At 49.4% G+C, this 13692-nt stretch overlaps 1 protein-coding gene and 1 long non-coding RNA gene across 3 annotated transcripts in view; one reads left to right on the top strand and one right to left on the bottom strand.

Annotated features, from left to right (window-relative positions):
* Nucleotides 1-8577, top strand: part of Msra (methionine sulfoxide reductase A) — a 319640-nt gene extending 311063 nt beyond the window's left edge. For both annotated transcript variants that reach the window (XM_021203730.2, XM_021203728.2), the window contains one exon: nt 7801-8577. In XM_021203730.2, coding sequence (XP_021059389.1) covers nt 7801-7965 — 165 coding nt within the window. In that variant the 3' untranslated portion in view covers nt 7966-8577. The remainder of the gene's footprint in view (nt 1-7800) is intronic.
* On the bottom strand, nt 4029-13121 carry LOC110325624. Its single transcript, XR_002380753.1, has 4 exons — nt 13030-13121; nt 5424-5539; nt 4683-4841; nt 4029-4228 (listed from the first exon to the last, which is right to left on the bottom strand). It is a non-coding gene; the product is annotated as an uncharacterized LOC110325624 (long non-coding RNA).
* Nucleotides 13122-13692: the final 571 nt, after the last annotated feature.

The following is a 13692-nucleotide window of genomic DNA, read 5'->3' as shown; positions in this document are numbered from 1 at the left end:
GAGAGAGAGAGAGAGAGAGAGAGAGAGAGAGAGAGAGAGAGAGAGTTTCTCATGCAACTGAAAGCCACAAAAGGGAACTTCACTCAAAGACGAGGTCATTTGAATTTCTTATAACAACCAGCAGATGTCAATGACAAGATCGAATCCAGAAGGGTCCTCTATCCTTGATCCAGTGATTGATGGGAGGAGTTAGAGGCGGGATGCACAGCTTGTAACATCAGCCATGTGACCATGAGCCTTGTCCTCTGGCACCCAGCAGAAAGTCACTAGTCAGTCAGTGCCTGGACAGTAGGGAAGGGACTTGGACCCTCTTGGTCCCCCAGGAAGATTTGGCACTTAGAAGATGTGAGGAGATATAGCCCTGGGAAACATGAAAGGGCCACCCCGTCCCTCTGGGTCCCCACTTTAGTTCAGTCACTTATAGACCTCGCTGCAGATAAACAGGGGAGCCTCAGAGGCGCCTAATACCTTTGCCTACGTTCAGGTGGTCCCTTTGCCTCCATGGCCACTGTGCTGTAGAGAGGTGGGCAAACTGAGGACAGAGCTGGGCACTCAGATGGGCATGCAGAAGTAAACAGTCAGATATCCCACCTCTGCTGCATCTCATCCCGCTTCCACCCTTCCAGGCCTTCTCTCCCCGGGTTCCTGAATCAACCCCTTTCCTGCTCATCCCTGACAGCCCAGGACTCGCTTTCCTCTCTCTCCAGACCTCCCAGAACACGACAGACACATGATTCCCCCCTCTTCCTTGCCTTTGATCATAATGTTCTCCTTATCCAGAGAGGCCTTCACGCCATCGGGGCAGCTCTATGAACGCCCAAGTCCAGTCCTACTTACATGACACACCCTCCAACCCGGATGACCCTCTCCCACCTCCACACCCACAAAGGATGTTCTTTGTACCTCAACAATTTGGGACTTTTTTTTGCTCTCCCTCAAGGTGGTCTGTGGTCATGGGACTCTTGCCTGGTGCACAGGTGACCCCAGGGATGGGGTGGAGCCTTGCAGGATGCTGTGGGAGCCATCCTGGAAAGAGCTCTCAGATCTCTACCACTCCTGTTTTGCCTCACTCTAGCTAATCAAAGGTACACTTCTCAGATTGTCACTGCCAAGTGGGCCCCTTTGGGTTCTTTCTCTAAGTATCTGTGTGCATGTGTGTGCTGGTGTAAATGTGGAAACTACTGGAGAAGCTTGGGTACCGTTTCTTGGGTGCCATCCACTTTGGGTTTTGAGACAGTTTTCCACTGGCCTGGAGCTCACCAAGTAGACTTGGCTGGCCAGCCAATGAACTCCAGGGCTCCATCTGTCTCCACCTCCTCGGTCCCTGCATTGAAAGCACAGGCACGACTCTGGCCTTTTTCATGTGGGTTCAGGGGTCACACTCAGGCCCACATGCTATGTGACAGGCACTTTACCAACTGAGCCATCTGCCCATCCCCACACTCACCCCACCCTGGTGATCTTTTTTAAATGCATGTTCCAATTCAGTAGATCTGGCTGAGACACAGATGTAGGTTTTGACTGAGCTGTGGCCATAGTCCCCCAGTGCTTCAGATCCTCACTGGCCAAGCCAACAGCTGTGGTCCTCCCACCCTCCCCTCTGCAGGGACAGAGCTCAGCCTGTGGTACCTTCCACTTTGCTTTGCAAGCCAGGGGGTCGGGAGACCTTGAGAATCACATCATGGGTGCAGAGGCCAGAGGAATAGTGGTGAAAGCCATTTAACTCTGTGGTAGAACTGAAGATGTGGGGAAGGGCACCACCCCAGGACACAGCATGTTCTCTCAGAAGCCAAGTTCTCTGATGGGGAACTATCATTTGCATAGGCGGGTCTTAGGTTTAAGACAGAATTAGAGGTAAGCATGCCACCTCCCTTCCTGCTGAGGGTCTCAAGGCAGAGACAGGCTGGTGTACTATGACTCAGCCTTGTGAGGGTATCAGCTGTGTCCAGTCATGAACCGTGATCTTGGGGACCTGTCCTTCCTGTATGTGCCATGGCAACTGCTTGACTCACTGGTACAGAACCATCCATCCTTCCCGTGTTCTCCCTGGTCTTCCCAGGCAGTCACCCCTCCCATGCCTGGGCCACACTGGTAGACAAGCCTGCTCTCTAGCTGGTTGGCCTTCGTGCCCTGTGCCACACGGTACCACGCACATGCAGACCCCTCTGCTCAGCTCAGAATGGAAAATGGCCGCTTTTCTTGTTTCTAGCAGGGTTTTTTTTTATTATTATTATTTTATGAAAAGACATTCCAATCGATTCAGAACCTCCAGACATTTTTTTCTCCTTTGCATGGAGTTCCTACGTATGCAGTGTTATGTATGCATGTGCGTGGAGGCTGAAGCTGACATGGAATCACTTCTTCAATCACTCTCCATTGAGTCTATTTCAGTCACTATTCATTGAAATAGAGTCTCCCAGTTGAACCTGGAACTTGGCACCCAGGTACTCTGGTCAGCCGCTTTGCTCCTGGATCCCCGTCTCTTCCTTCTTGCTGTGGTCCTCACGCTTGTGTGACGCGTGCTTTATCTACTGCTCCATCTCCCCATCCTGCCTCCCAGACAGCTTGACGTGTGGCATCCTGGAAGCTGCCCGGAGACTAATACCACACCTGTGTGTGTATCTCTCTCTCTCTCTCTCTCTCTCTCTCTCTCTCTCTCTCTCTCTCTCTCTCTCTCTTCTCTCTCTCTTCTCTCTCTCTCTCTCTCTCTCTCTCTCTCTCTCTCTCTCTCTCTTTTTGTGTGTGTGTGTGTGTGTGCCTGTGTACTTCTGTGTCTCTGTCCCCATCTCTGTCTCTTTGTGTGTGTGTGAGACTATGTATATGTCTCTGTGTGACTGTGTATTTTTGTGTCTGTCTGTCTGTCTGTCTGTCTGTGTGTGTGTGTGTGTGTGTGTGTGTGTATTTATGTGTGTGCTTGTGTATTTCTGTGCCTGTGCATGTCTGGGAATGTATATGTCTCTGTGTGTGTGCCTGTGTATTTCTGTGTCTCCATCTCCGTCTCCATCTCCGTCTCCCTCTCCTTTTCTCTTTCCTTCCCTCCCTTCCTCCCCGCATCCATCCCCGTGGGGGGGGGGGTATGTGTATATATCCCCCGTGTGTGGCTGTGTGTTTCTGTATCTCTGTATCTCTGTGTGTGTCAATGTGTATGTATGTGTTTCGGGGTGTGTGTGTGTGTGTGTATGTGTGTGTGTGTGTGTCTGTGTAAGACACACTATAGCGCAGAATTCATTAGAACTAGATCAAAAAAAAAAAAAAAAAAAAATGAAGCAGTCTCTAGATTCAGAAGCAGAAGGTAGGAAGCAGTCAGGCATTGTCCCTGGTACAAGCTCCCTGTGCCACTAGAGGGCAGTCTGAAGAGCAGACCGCCACCTCTCCCCCATCCTGCTGGGCCTTTCCCCCTAAGGCTAGAGAAGCCAGCCTCCTACAGGTCAGACCCCAGTTTTCTGTGGATCCTGTGGATCCCAAGTTTAACTTCTGTTACAGAAAACCGATTTCATGCTATTAAAATGTTTAAGTGAACATTGATTAAATACACAGATACATTTTACAAATAACGACATAAATAAAAATCTAACACTTAAGCCTAAATTCTTTTGGTGGGTAGAGATGGGGTTTGGAATAAAATTAATGTTACTTTCAATAACAGAAGGGTGAGGAAATTTGAATTATAGGTACCCCCCCCCCCCCGCTTCATGGCTTGTTTCCTTATTGCTAATGTGTCTGCTTCTCTTCATAAGCTTCTCAGATTGTGATCAGGATCAGGGTCATCTGTTTTGAAAATGCTTGCCAGTGATTGGATGCGCCTGCACATCCGAGGTCAGAGTTGGCTCTGGGGCCAGACATATTTCTCGCTGGCCCTGCTGCCACTCCACCTGGCCTGAGCTGAGGGGTCTCTGGCCTGCTTTCCCAGGGATGAAGGAGCATGTGGTTTCCGTGCCGTGTACCAGGTCTACTGGGCACTTGGGGAATGTCGGTGACTAATGATGAACTTATTAGAGCATTTGCAGTAAGCAGAGTGCCATATTTATTTGTTAATTTTATTAAAAGAATGGATTTCCCCAGGCAGGCCTTGAAGGTCAGATGGGCCCACTGTGCCCCTGCTGGACACTTCCTTACATCTGTGGTGTTCACAGGTGCGGCTGGGCTGAGGCCATCTGTCTGGGCCTGAGGTCACTGGGCTCTGGAGGAAGGCCCCTCTCCACCCCACGGTTGCCTGCTCATAGGATCTCTTCAGACACAAAAGACAGGCATATATGGAGGGTCAGCGGGGACTCCTTCAGGAGGGTGAGGGGTGGGGGAAGACTTGGCAGGGTGCACACTTCCTGTGCCTGCTAATGCCCGCCCAGGAGAGCAGTGAGCCTGGCACTGTGCCCACTGGACAGAGGAAAGCTTTCCTCAGTGAAATCTGCAAAAGAAGGAAGGCCTGCGAAGCTCCTTGGGTCACGTCAGAGAAGGGTTGGAACAAAAGTAGGGCTGAACCCTTCTTTTAGGGGACCTAGAAATCTCCAGAGCCAAGTGTGTCACCCCAACCTGGGTTCTTAAAGTGATATCCTTCCCCCTTACATTTATGCATACATAAAAAAACCAATACCAGAAAGGGAGGAGAGGAGGGGAGGGGGGAGAGAGAGAGAGAGAGAGAGAGAGAGAGAGAGAGAGAGAGAGAGAGAACAAAGACACAAAACCCTTGAACTCTTGAGATCCTGAGACACTGTTTTGAAGTCAGCAAGATGGGAGGTGGGAAGGGAGTGGTCCAGCCGGCACTCTCCTCCTGAAGGACTGGTTCTGGCAGAGGCCTGTGGCCAAGGAAGAGGCACCAGGTGAACCAGGCTGGGGCTGCCTGCCTGCGAGTCAGGAACAGGGGTCTGTCCAGCCCAGGAACCTTATGCCTGGCAGATCTGAGCCAGCCTCATCAGTCTTCCTTCCCAGAACCCATTCCAGTGCCAAGGCGTGACTAGTAGGGCCTGAAGGAAGAGCCAGTCTCCTAGGCTGGGTGGGGTTCAAGAAAAGAAAAAGAAAAAAGAAAAAAGTCTGTTTCATGAGTTTCCTATGGCTTCCAAGAGGTTTTATGAGTGAAGTTTCTGCCATCTTGTGGCCAAGACTGGTACTGCCTGAATCCCAGCTCTGCTGCCTCCCCCTGCTCCCCAGCACTGCCCAGTGTTCCCTAGGTGGAAAGGGCAGCCTCTGAGGAAAGGAGGGTTCAGAGAGGCCTCTACCCACATTCCAGCCTCGAGGAGCTTCTGGAAGGTCCCAAGTGTGGGGTTGCGCTCATTCATGCAAGTACTATCATTTGTGAAAGAGAGGATATGGGCGGGCCACATAGGAGGAGGAGCCAGCCCTGTCCACCTTCCCAAGAGTCAAACGAGGCAAAGGATGGACACCTGGGTGACCTGGGAAGGGGAGAAGGAAGCAGAGGACTTGCTTACCCCCTTGACCCCAAGGGTGGCAGTATAGCTGAGGTTAAAACAGGAGCCCCCTTCCCAGAGCGTGAGACCTACATAGACAGGTTCAAGGGAGGGCGACACCCTTTAAGCCGATGTCCCTAGAATGAGAGTGCTCTCTGAGGGCAAAGGTGTGCACACCTCTGGGCAGAGACCAGGAAGGTGTGAATGCCACTCACTTCGGCCTTTGTCTCGAGTGTGTAGACCCCAGTCACAGGAGGCAGAGCCGCTGTGATCGCAGAGCTCTCATCTCCTTGGCTTGTCCTGGATCAAGAATGTCAAACTCTGAACCTGACTTTTTCTTTCTGCGAGCTCCCTGCCACCTTTCATGGCATGGGGCCGCTCTTTACCGGAACATTCCACCACCCAGTGTCCCAGAGCCACCTTCGGATGCTGGTGATTATTTGATGACCCCAGGACATGCCCACCCTCCAAGTGGTGAGGTTGCCCCGACTGATGGAGCCATGCCAGCACATGCTGGCCCAAGTCCTCATCCTCTTGAGGTTCCCTTTCCCTGAAAACTCTGGTACCAGACGGTGAGCTAGCTGGGGTCCCGTGGAGCAGAGAACTTTCAAGGTGTTTCCGAGACGAAGTTTGCAGAGAGAACGGGGTGTTCACAGACTCCCTTGAAGGGCAGTTAGGGTGAAGGCCTAGAAAAGCACTGGACTCTGACAATGTAGGGTCATCCCTGACCCACAAAAACATATTGCCACAGGGCCTCAACTGCCCGCAGCCCAGGAACAAAAGACCCCAGAGGTGACCCGGGGGACTGTGGCAGAGTCTTACAGGCGCCTGTATCCATCCTTGTGACCGAGCCTCTCCGATCTCAGCCCTCCTTTGTGTCAGCCACTAAACTCCACTTTGGTCTCTCCAATGAGTGGGGCAGAAAAATGGATGAGTGCTGGTACTAGAACCTGGGCAGTGTGGTATCCAGGCATCAGGCCACACAAGCACATCAGGGATCAAGACACATGACCTTACATACAGTTTTTATATGGTTGGGGACAGTAAAACTTTCCACTGGTGGCTGCCATGAGACAGATATTAACACTAGAGCCTGGCATATAGTAAACCCTCAACAATTGCTAGCTTACCAATAAATAAATAAATAAATAAATAAATAAATAAATAAATAAATAAATAAAAAAAAACGCCTGGCTCCTCTGTGTTGTGTGGTCCAACTGGACATTGCTCCTCAGTCTTTCCAGGCAGGCTCAGCCTTAATGGGACAAATCTCCCTCCTAGTTAAGAGGGCTGAGCAGGGAGAGCCTGAAGCAGTGAGCTGTGCAGAGCATAGCGGTGAGATCTGCTGGCTGGCAGATTTGAGGGTTCGGCTCATCTCAACAGTGGCCCGGCCAGCGCCCTTGTCAATGCGCAGGCTCGCTGCTCTGAACTCGGAGCTCAGAGTGAGCTTCTAATGCCGTATGTTCGAACTCTTCAGGGCAACTGGCAACAAGATAGTCTAGGGACACAGCTGAAATCCAAAAGGGAAGACAGCAAGGCTGCGCTCCACAGGGAGCCATGTCTGTTTCCTAATCTGTCTCCTGCCCCAAATAGCTCCGCACTCCTTCCCCGATTTGTGTTGACGGACGACGTGTTTCTTGTCTGTGGAAGCAGATGCCACCAAGACTTAAACTAGGTCACAGAGGACTATGATGGCCCCACACAGGCCCACAGGCCATGTCCTCCTCTGACTTGAATGTCCAGGTTCCTGGCCCAGAGCTCAGAGCACAGACTCCAGGATCCACAGAACGCAGCCCTCCATGCCAAGTGGGAGTGGGCGGGGCTTGTCCCCCAGCTTGGCACAGAGCCCCTGGCTTGCCTGGCTTTCTGGTCCTCTTTCCTCGTGGACAACCAGAGAACCATGGGGCTCTGCTGCTGCCCTGGAGGAGGTTTGGAGCTGCCTGTCAGCTCTGTGATGCTGGAAGGAACATAAATTATACAAACACTTGACTCCTAGGCTCTAAAGCAGGAGGTCAGGGTACGCGCTGCCATGCCTGACAGCCTGAGTTCAGTCATCAGGATCTCCATGGTAGGAAGAGAACACTGACTTTCACAAGTTGTGCATACACACACCACACCACACCACACACACACACACACACACACACACACACACACACACACAAATAAATAAATGAACATAATAAAAAGAAAATGGTTTAAAATCTGATGTACATCCAATTTCAAGCCCCAACCCACCCAGGCAGATTAATAAGTACCCATCTAGAATGATCCAGCAGTAAGGAGTCGAGCCAGCACGTGACCTAAGCCATGTGTCCCCTGCTGGCCACGCTCCCTCCTTCTCAAGGAGTCCTGTGTCCAGCGTCGGGTCCTGAGGTTTCTCCTCCTCTCTCTGCAGGTTCTTTCAAAGCATGACTTTGGCCCCATCACCACCGACATCCGAGAGGGACAAGTGTTCTACTATGCCGAAGACTACCACCAGCAATACCTGAGCAAGAACCCAGACGGCTACTGTGGCCTCGGGGGTACTGGGGTTACCTGCCCGATGGCCATTAAAAAATAATTTCTCTCCACGAAGCTGGCCCTGTAGGTTCCATCAACACCATGATTGCTGGATGGGGTGGCACTGCTGCGATTCACATCTGCCACTTTATGCAGAGCACACACTCCACACGGGCCTTTACACGAATCTGGTTGTTATTGGGGTTTGATTTCCAGAGAGTAAGATGACAAGATGATACATTGTAATCTGCCTTCCGATCAGTCCGGGTGGGGACAGAACATGACACGTTAGTGGATTGTTTGGGGTCTAAATGGAGATAATGAATATCCTGTGTCCATCTGCTTGGACTGGAGGGACGCTGAAGGTTCTGAAGCAGGGGGATGGCCAGGAGAACACAGGGTACTGGGACCCCTCGGTCTGTGCTGACATACCTCACCCACTTCCCTGCCCTCAGGTGCCTAATTCATTAGTGTCTACAGATCCCATGAATCATTTACCCAGACGTTTTGCTCTGCTAGCTCTAGACGTGTATTAGGGGTTTCTCTCCCCCCTCCATCCTCTCGGTGCAGAGAAAAGACATGCGTGACCTTAATGAATTCTAACATTCTGCTTACAGCTATGATAAAGCTTGTTCTAATAAAAATCTGCAGTTTGGTAATAGCAACCGCCTGCTGTGAGTCTGTTCTTCCGTTGTTCGGGAAGGGTATTTAGAAGTATCGCAAAGCCAAGTTGAGAGCTCAAGAGGAAACAACAACGACTACAGCAAGCCCTCCTGGTTATTTTTCCCTAAATGGAAAATATGATTAAATATTTTGGCAAGTGGGTACACCCCTGGCTCTCTGTGGCTTTAGTAATGAATAGTTGTTTTCAGGGTGCCTGTAACATGTCACATGGAGGACAATTGTACTTAGAGCAGTCACCTTTAGTCTTTGCTCTTGAAAAGAAGAACATTCTCTTTCAGACAAGAAACCATAGCCGTGTAAACAAACGAATAGGTAAACTAACTTCAGGTCCTGATGCAGGATAGAGAGATGCATGAGAAAGGTGCTGGCTCTGGGACCATGGAGCTGTGCGCAGGCTCATCTCAGCTGGATGGATTCACCACAGTCCCCATAAGGTGGCAAATGGTAAGGTGGAATGGCTTACCAAATAAGCAATCTGCCGGTGAGTGTGTGCCAGGAAAACACACACACACACACACACACACACACACACACACACACGGGTCAGAAGCAATCACCCTGTATGCTTCAGTTAATAGAAGAAAAGGGTTTCTAGACCAGAAGTACAAGTGGTCATGGCAGCATTGGAGAAACTGAAAGGCCCAGGGGACTTGAGTTTGCAGAACAGTTCCCTGTGAGGAATTGTCCAAGTGGGCAGAGCTGGCTCACAGAGGATCATTGAGAAACTTGAGACCTGGCTTTAACTGAATTGCAGCACTAGGCCATTCAGACTCCTCTTTTCACTTGGGAACAAGTGAGCAGAGTGTTATTGCCACGTGAGGGCACAGATCTAGGCAAGGGTTGGATGCAAGGTCCTGGCTCCATTGTAGAGATGTAGAGAGAGGCAGCCTAGGTGTGGTGGCAGGCGAAAGAGCGAGAAGAAGACTCCCTTCTTCCAATGTCCTTATGTAGTCTGCAACAGAAGGTGTAGCCCAGATTAAAGGTGTGTGCCACCACACCTTTAATCCCAGATGACCTTGAACTTGGAGATCTCCCTGTCTTAATCTTCTGGATTCAATCACCACTGTGTCTCAAGATCTCCATACCAAGATCCAGATCAGAAACTTCTATCTCCCAGCCACCAGATTAGGTTCACTGGTGAGCCTTCCAATTCTGGATTTTAGTTCATTCCAAATATAGTCAAGTTGACAACCAGGAATAGCCACTACAGAAGGATACCAATAGATCCGTTCTGCTTTTGTATGTCTGGGAAAATCATTTTATCAAATAAAGTTTTTCTGATATGAATTTTTTTCTCTGTTAGTAACTTTGAGATATTTTTCATGGTCTTCCCTTCTCTGACATGAGCAGTTTTCAGGGGAGATCTGCCATCACCCTCTGCTTTTCTATATGTGATGTGCATCATTTTCTCTCCCATCTGTTGCTTTTATCATTTCCTCAATCAAGTAATTTGATCATACTGTGTAAAACTGTGCTCCTACCAGATAATACATTATTTTAAATAAGGCTGTTGCAGAATATGCATTTGAAGTTCTTCTGTGTTGGTTAGGGGATTTTTGTTTGTTTGGTTGTTTTTGTTTTTGTTGTTGTTGTTGTGAACTTGTTCTAGAAAGAGAGAACCTCCATTGAGAAAACATCTCCATCAAATTGGTCTGTGTACTAGCTAGTTTTGTGTCAACTTGACACAGCTGGAGTTTTCACAGAAAAAGAAGCTTCAGTTGGGGAAGTGCCTCCATGAGATCCAGCTGTAGGGCATTTTCTCAATTAGTGATCAAAGGGGAAGGATCAAACCCTTGTGGGTGGGTGCCATCTCTGGGCTGGTAGTCCTGGGTTCTATAAGAGAGCAGGCTGAGCAAGTCAGGGGAAGCAAGCCTGTAAGTAACATCCCTCCATGGCCTCTGCATCAGCTCCTGCTTCCTGACCTGCTTGAGTTCCAGTCCTGACTTCCTTTGGTGATCAACAGCAATGTGGAAAGTGTAAGCTGAATAAACCCTTTCCTCCCCAACTGCTTCTTGGTCATGATGTTTGTGCAGGAATAGAAACCCTGACTAAGACAGTCTGTAAGCAAGTCCATAGGACGTTTTAAAAACTTGATTATTGATGTGGGAAGGCACAGCCCATTGTGAGCGTGGCCACCCTGGACAATGTGGTCTTGAGCTTTATAAGAAAGCAGGCCGAGCAAGCCTTTAGGAGCGTGCCAGTAAGCAGCATCTCTCCATAAGCTCCTGCCTGCCCACTCTTGCCATGGCTTCCCTTCATGAGAGTGTAAACTATAGGCTGAAATAAACCCTTTACTCCCCCACGTTGCTTCTTCCAGTGTTTATCATAACAATAGAAAACAAACTAGGACACACAAGTCCTCAAAATCTTCTCATTGGTAGAGCAGTTTACTCAAGTCAGTCTCACTCATTGTCTCATTGCTCTCCTCGGTAGCTCACTGCCTGAGCTGGTCTGGCCTGTCTGGGCCTTGATTAGGGACGCTTATTACACTTGCCCATGTTATTAGGTATTAGGGCTTCAGTCTCCTTTTGTCCCAAATCAGAGGGTGGATAGAGACTCACATTTCCATGTGAATGCTTAAAATGTGTGTTGTGGGAACAGGCTGGTGTGGAAAGGAGCTGTAAATTTCTCAGAAGGCTACAATTCTCTGCTCTGTTTAAACAGTCAGCAAGTGTGCCATCATTCCTGTTTGAAGGCACACACCCAGGACCTGCCCTTAGCCCTTTGTCCCAGATGAAATTAATGACATTGGAATTGAGTCTCTGTCATCTTGTGCTCAAATACCCTAGCAGACTCGTAACAAGAAAGAATTAGGGCACGGCTCAAACGCAGAAGTGGAAAAAGAAATGGGCTGCAATCCACAGGGAGAGCTCCTACTCCTTCATCTGTCTCATGGCCCAAATAGCTCCGTCTCCTCCCCCGGCTTGTGTTTATGTGCTACCTTCCTTTCTCCTGTGGCAGCTGTCAACAGACCTGTGGTCCTAAACTAGGTCAGGGAGAATGGCGATGGGTTAATACAGGCCTCCGGCTCTGTCATTCTGTGTCTTCATACCCACCTCCCGTTGTCCAGCAGGTTATCTGGCATATCAGGGGATCCATGGTCCTCAGAACCAATGGGCTCCTGGGCTCATCTCTCAGATCCCTCGCTGGAAGGAAACAGGGAGTCCTTACTGTCCCCAGCCCTTTGGCACACATGTTGTCAGGTCCTTCTCATCCCACCACAACACTAACAAAACAACATCAGAGGACTTACACGCCTGTCACAGCAGCCAGCCAGACACACCGGTCTTCCAGAAGGCCTGTTATACGAGGGACCTTTTTCAAACCTACAAGCTCAGGCTTGGGGGTCAGGTCTTAAGACAGATCAGCAGCAGAATGCTGGTCTACCACACAGGAAGTCTGATTTGATCCTCAGTACCAAATACAAGTCTCAACTGGTGGTCCGTGCCTGTCATCTCCGTACCCCAGAGGCTGAGGCAGGAGGATTTTCACAAGTTTGAGGCTAGGGCTGGGCTATTTGTGGGTTCCGGGCAAGCTCCACCACAGAGTCAAGCCATCTTTTAAAAAATAAAAGAAGCTAAAATAACAAATTAAAGGCAGACAAGATCCAGGTCAGGGCTCCTGGGGCAATTGAGACTGCAGACATGTACTGTATAGGGGACAGGTTTTCAGGCCAAACAAACCTTATCCCAAGGAACAGACATGACGGAAAGTCAGTGGATATCCCAGTGTGGAACAGTGGGTAGAGGAATCCAGGCCCAGACCATTCTGTTCCTCTCCAGAACTTAGCATTGCCTTTTCATTCCCAGGTAAAGCTTGCAATACCCAAAATTCCTCTCCTTCCTTCCATACTGTTAATAATTCAGGTGCAATCGTTCCATTTCCTCAAGATGTTCAAGAGAACAGATAAGGCAGCCTGTGTCTAGTGTCTGGGAGGGAATGTTATTATATAAGACTCTCTAAGAGCACTGAAGCAGAAGTCCCGGTAAGCACAATTGGCTTGAGAGCAGAGCATCTGCCTTGCCCACTTGGAGGTTTAAAAACAGCCTGAGCGGTGGAGAGGTAGTTCAATGGTCCCAGCTAGACCCAGTGAGTCTCAACCTGTGGACTGTGACAGTTATGAAGTAGTAATGAAATAACTTTATGGAGGGGGAACACCACAATATGAGGAACTGTATTCAAGGGTTGCAAGCATTAGGGAGGTTGAGACCCGTTGAGCTAGATCGATGGTTAAGAGTATTTCTTCCAGAGAACCTGGGTTGGATTCCTAGCACTCACATGAGGTCACAGTCATGCGTTACTCCAGTTCCAAGACATTCAACATCCTCTCCGGGTCTTTACAGGCACAGACATGCTCATGGTGTACAGATTTGCATGCCAGCAAAATACCCATGCACCCATACGTGTTAGGGGGGGAAATGCAAACCATGATGATACACACCTGTATAGCCAGAACATCTGGCCTCAGTGATTCACCAGTACTGAATATTAGCATGGTAATTGTGATCTCCAAAAGGCAATGCAGCCCTTCCTGGGACTCAGAACCAAATGGCAGCTATGGAAACAAAGATGGTATTAATCACTGTTCTCTAGAGAAACAGAACAGAGAGAGAGAGAGAGAGCCCGTGTATGTGTGTGTGTGTGTATGTGTATGTATGCGCTCACACACACAGGGGAAATGACACTCTTTTGGCATCCATGGGCACCAAATACCATATAGTAAACCTGCAGGCAAAACACCCACACCCACACAGAAGCTGTGGTCCAACTATTCCAACAATGACTGTCTCCAGTGGGAAGTCCAAGAATCTGAATAGTTGTTTGGTTCATGAGGCTGGATGTCTCAGGTAGTCTTTGGTATACATTGGAATCCCAAAGAAGTAAGGTCTAATACCAGCCAAGGAAGGAACTTGCCATCCTGAGGGAGGGCAAGCAGGTAGAGAGCAAATGCTTCCTTCTTCTGTGTCCTTCAGATTGGCTGCCACTGTGTGGCCCAGACTTAGAGTGGATCCTCCTACTCGGATGATCTGTTTGTAGGATGATCTTCCTACCTCAAATGATTCAGTTGAGAAAAATCTCTCACAATTGTGCCCAGGCACTTGGG

Source organism: Mus pahari, chromosome 8 (genome assembly GCF_900095145.1).
Source record: "Mus pahari chromosome 8, PAHARI_EIJ_v1.1, whole genome shotgun sequence".
In the NCBI taxonomy this organism is placed as follows: Eukaryota; Metazoa; Chordata; class Mammalia; order Rodentia; family Muridae; genus Mus; species Mus pahari.
The sequence above is the reverse complement of the archived record's forward strand: the minus strand, read 5'-3'. Positions and strand labels throughout refer to the sequence as shown.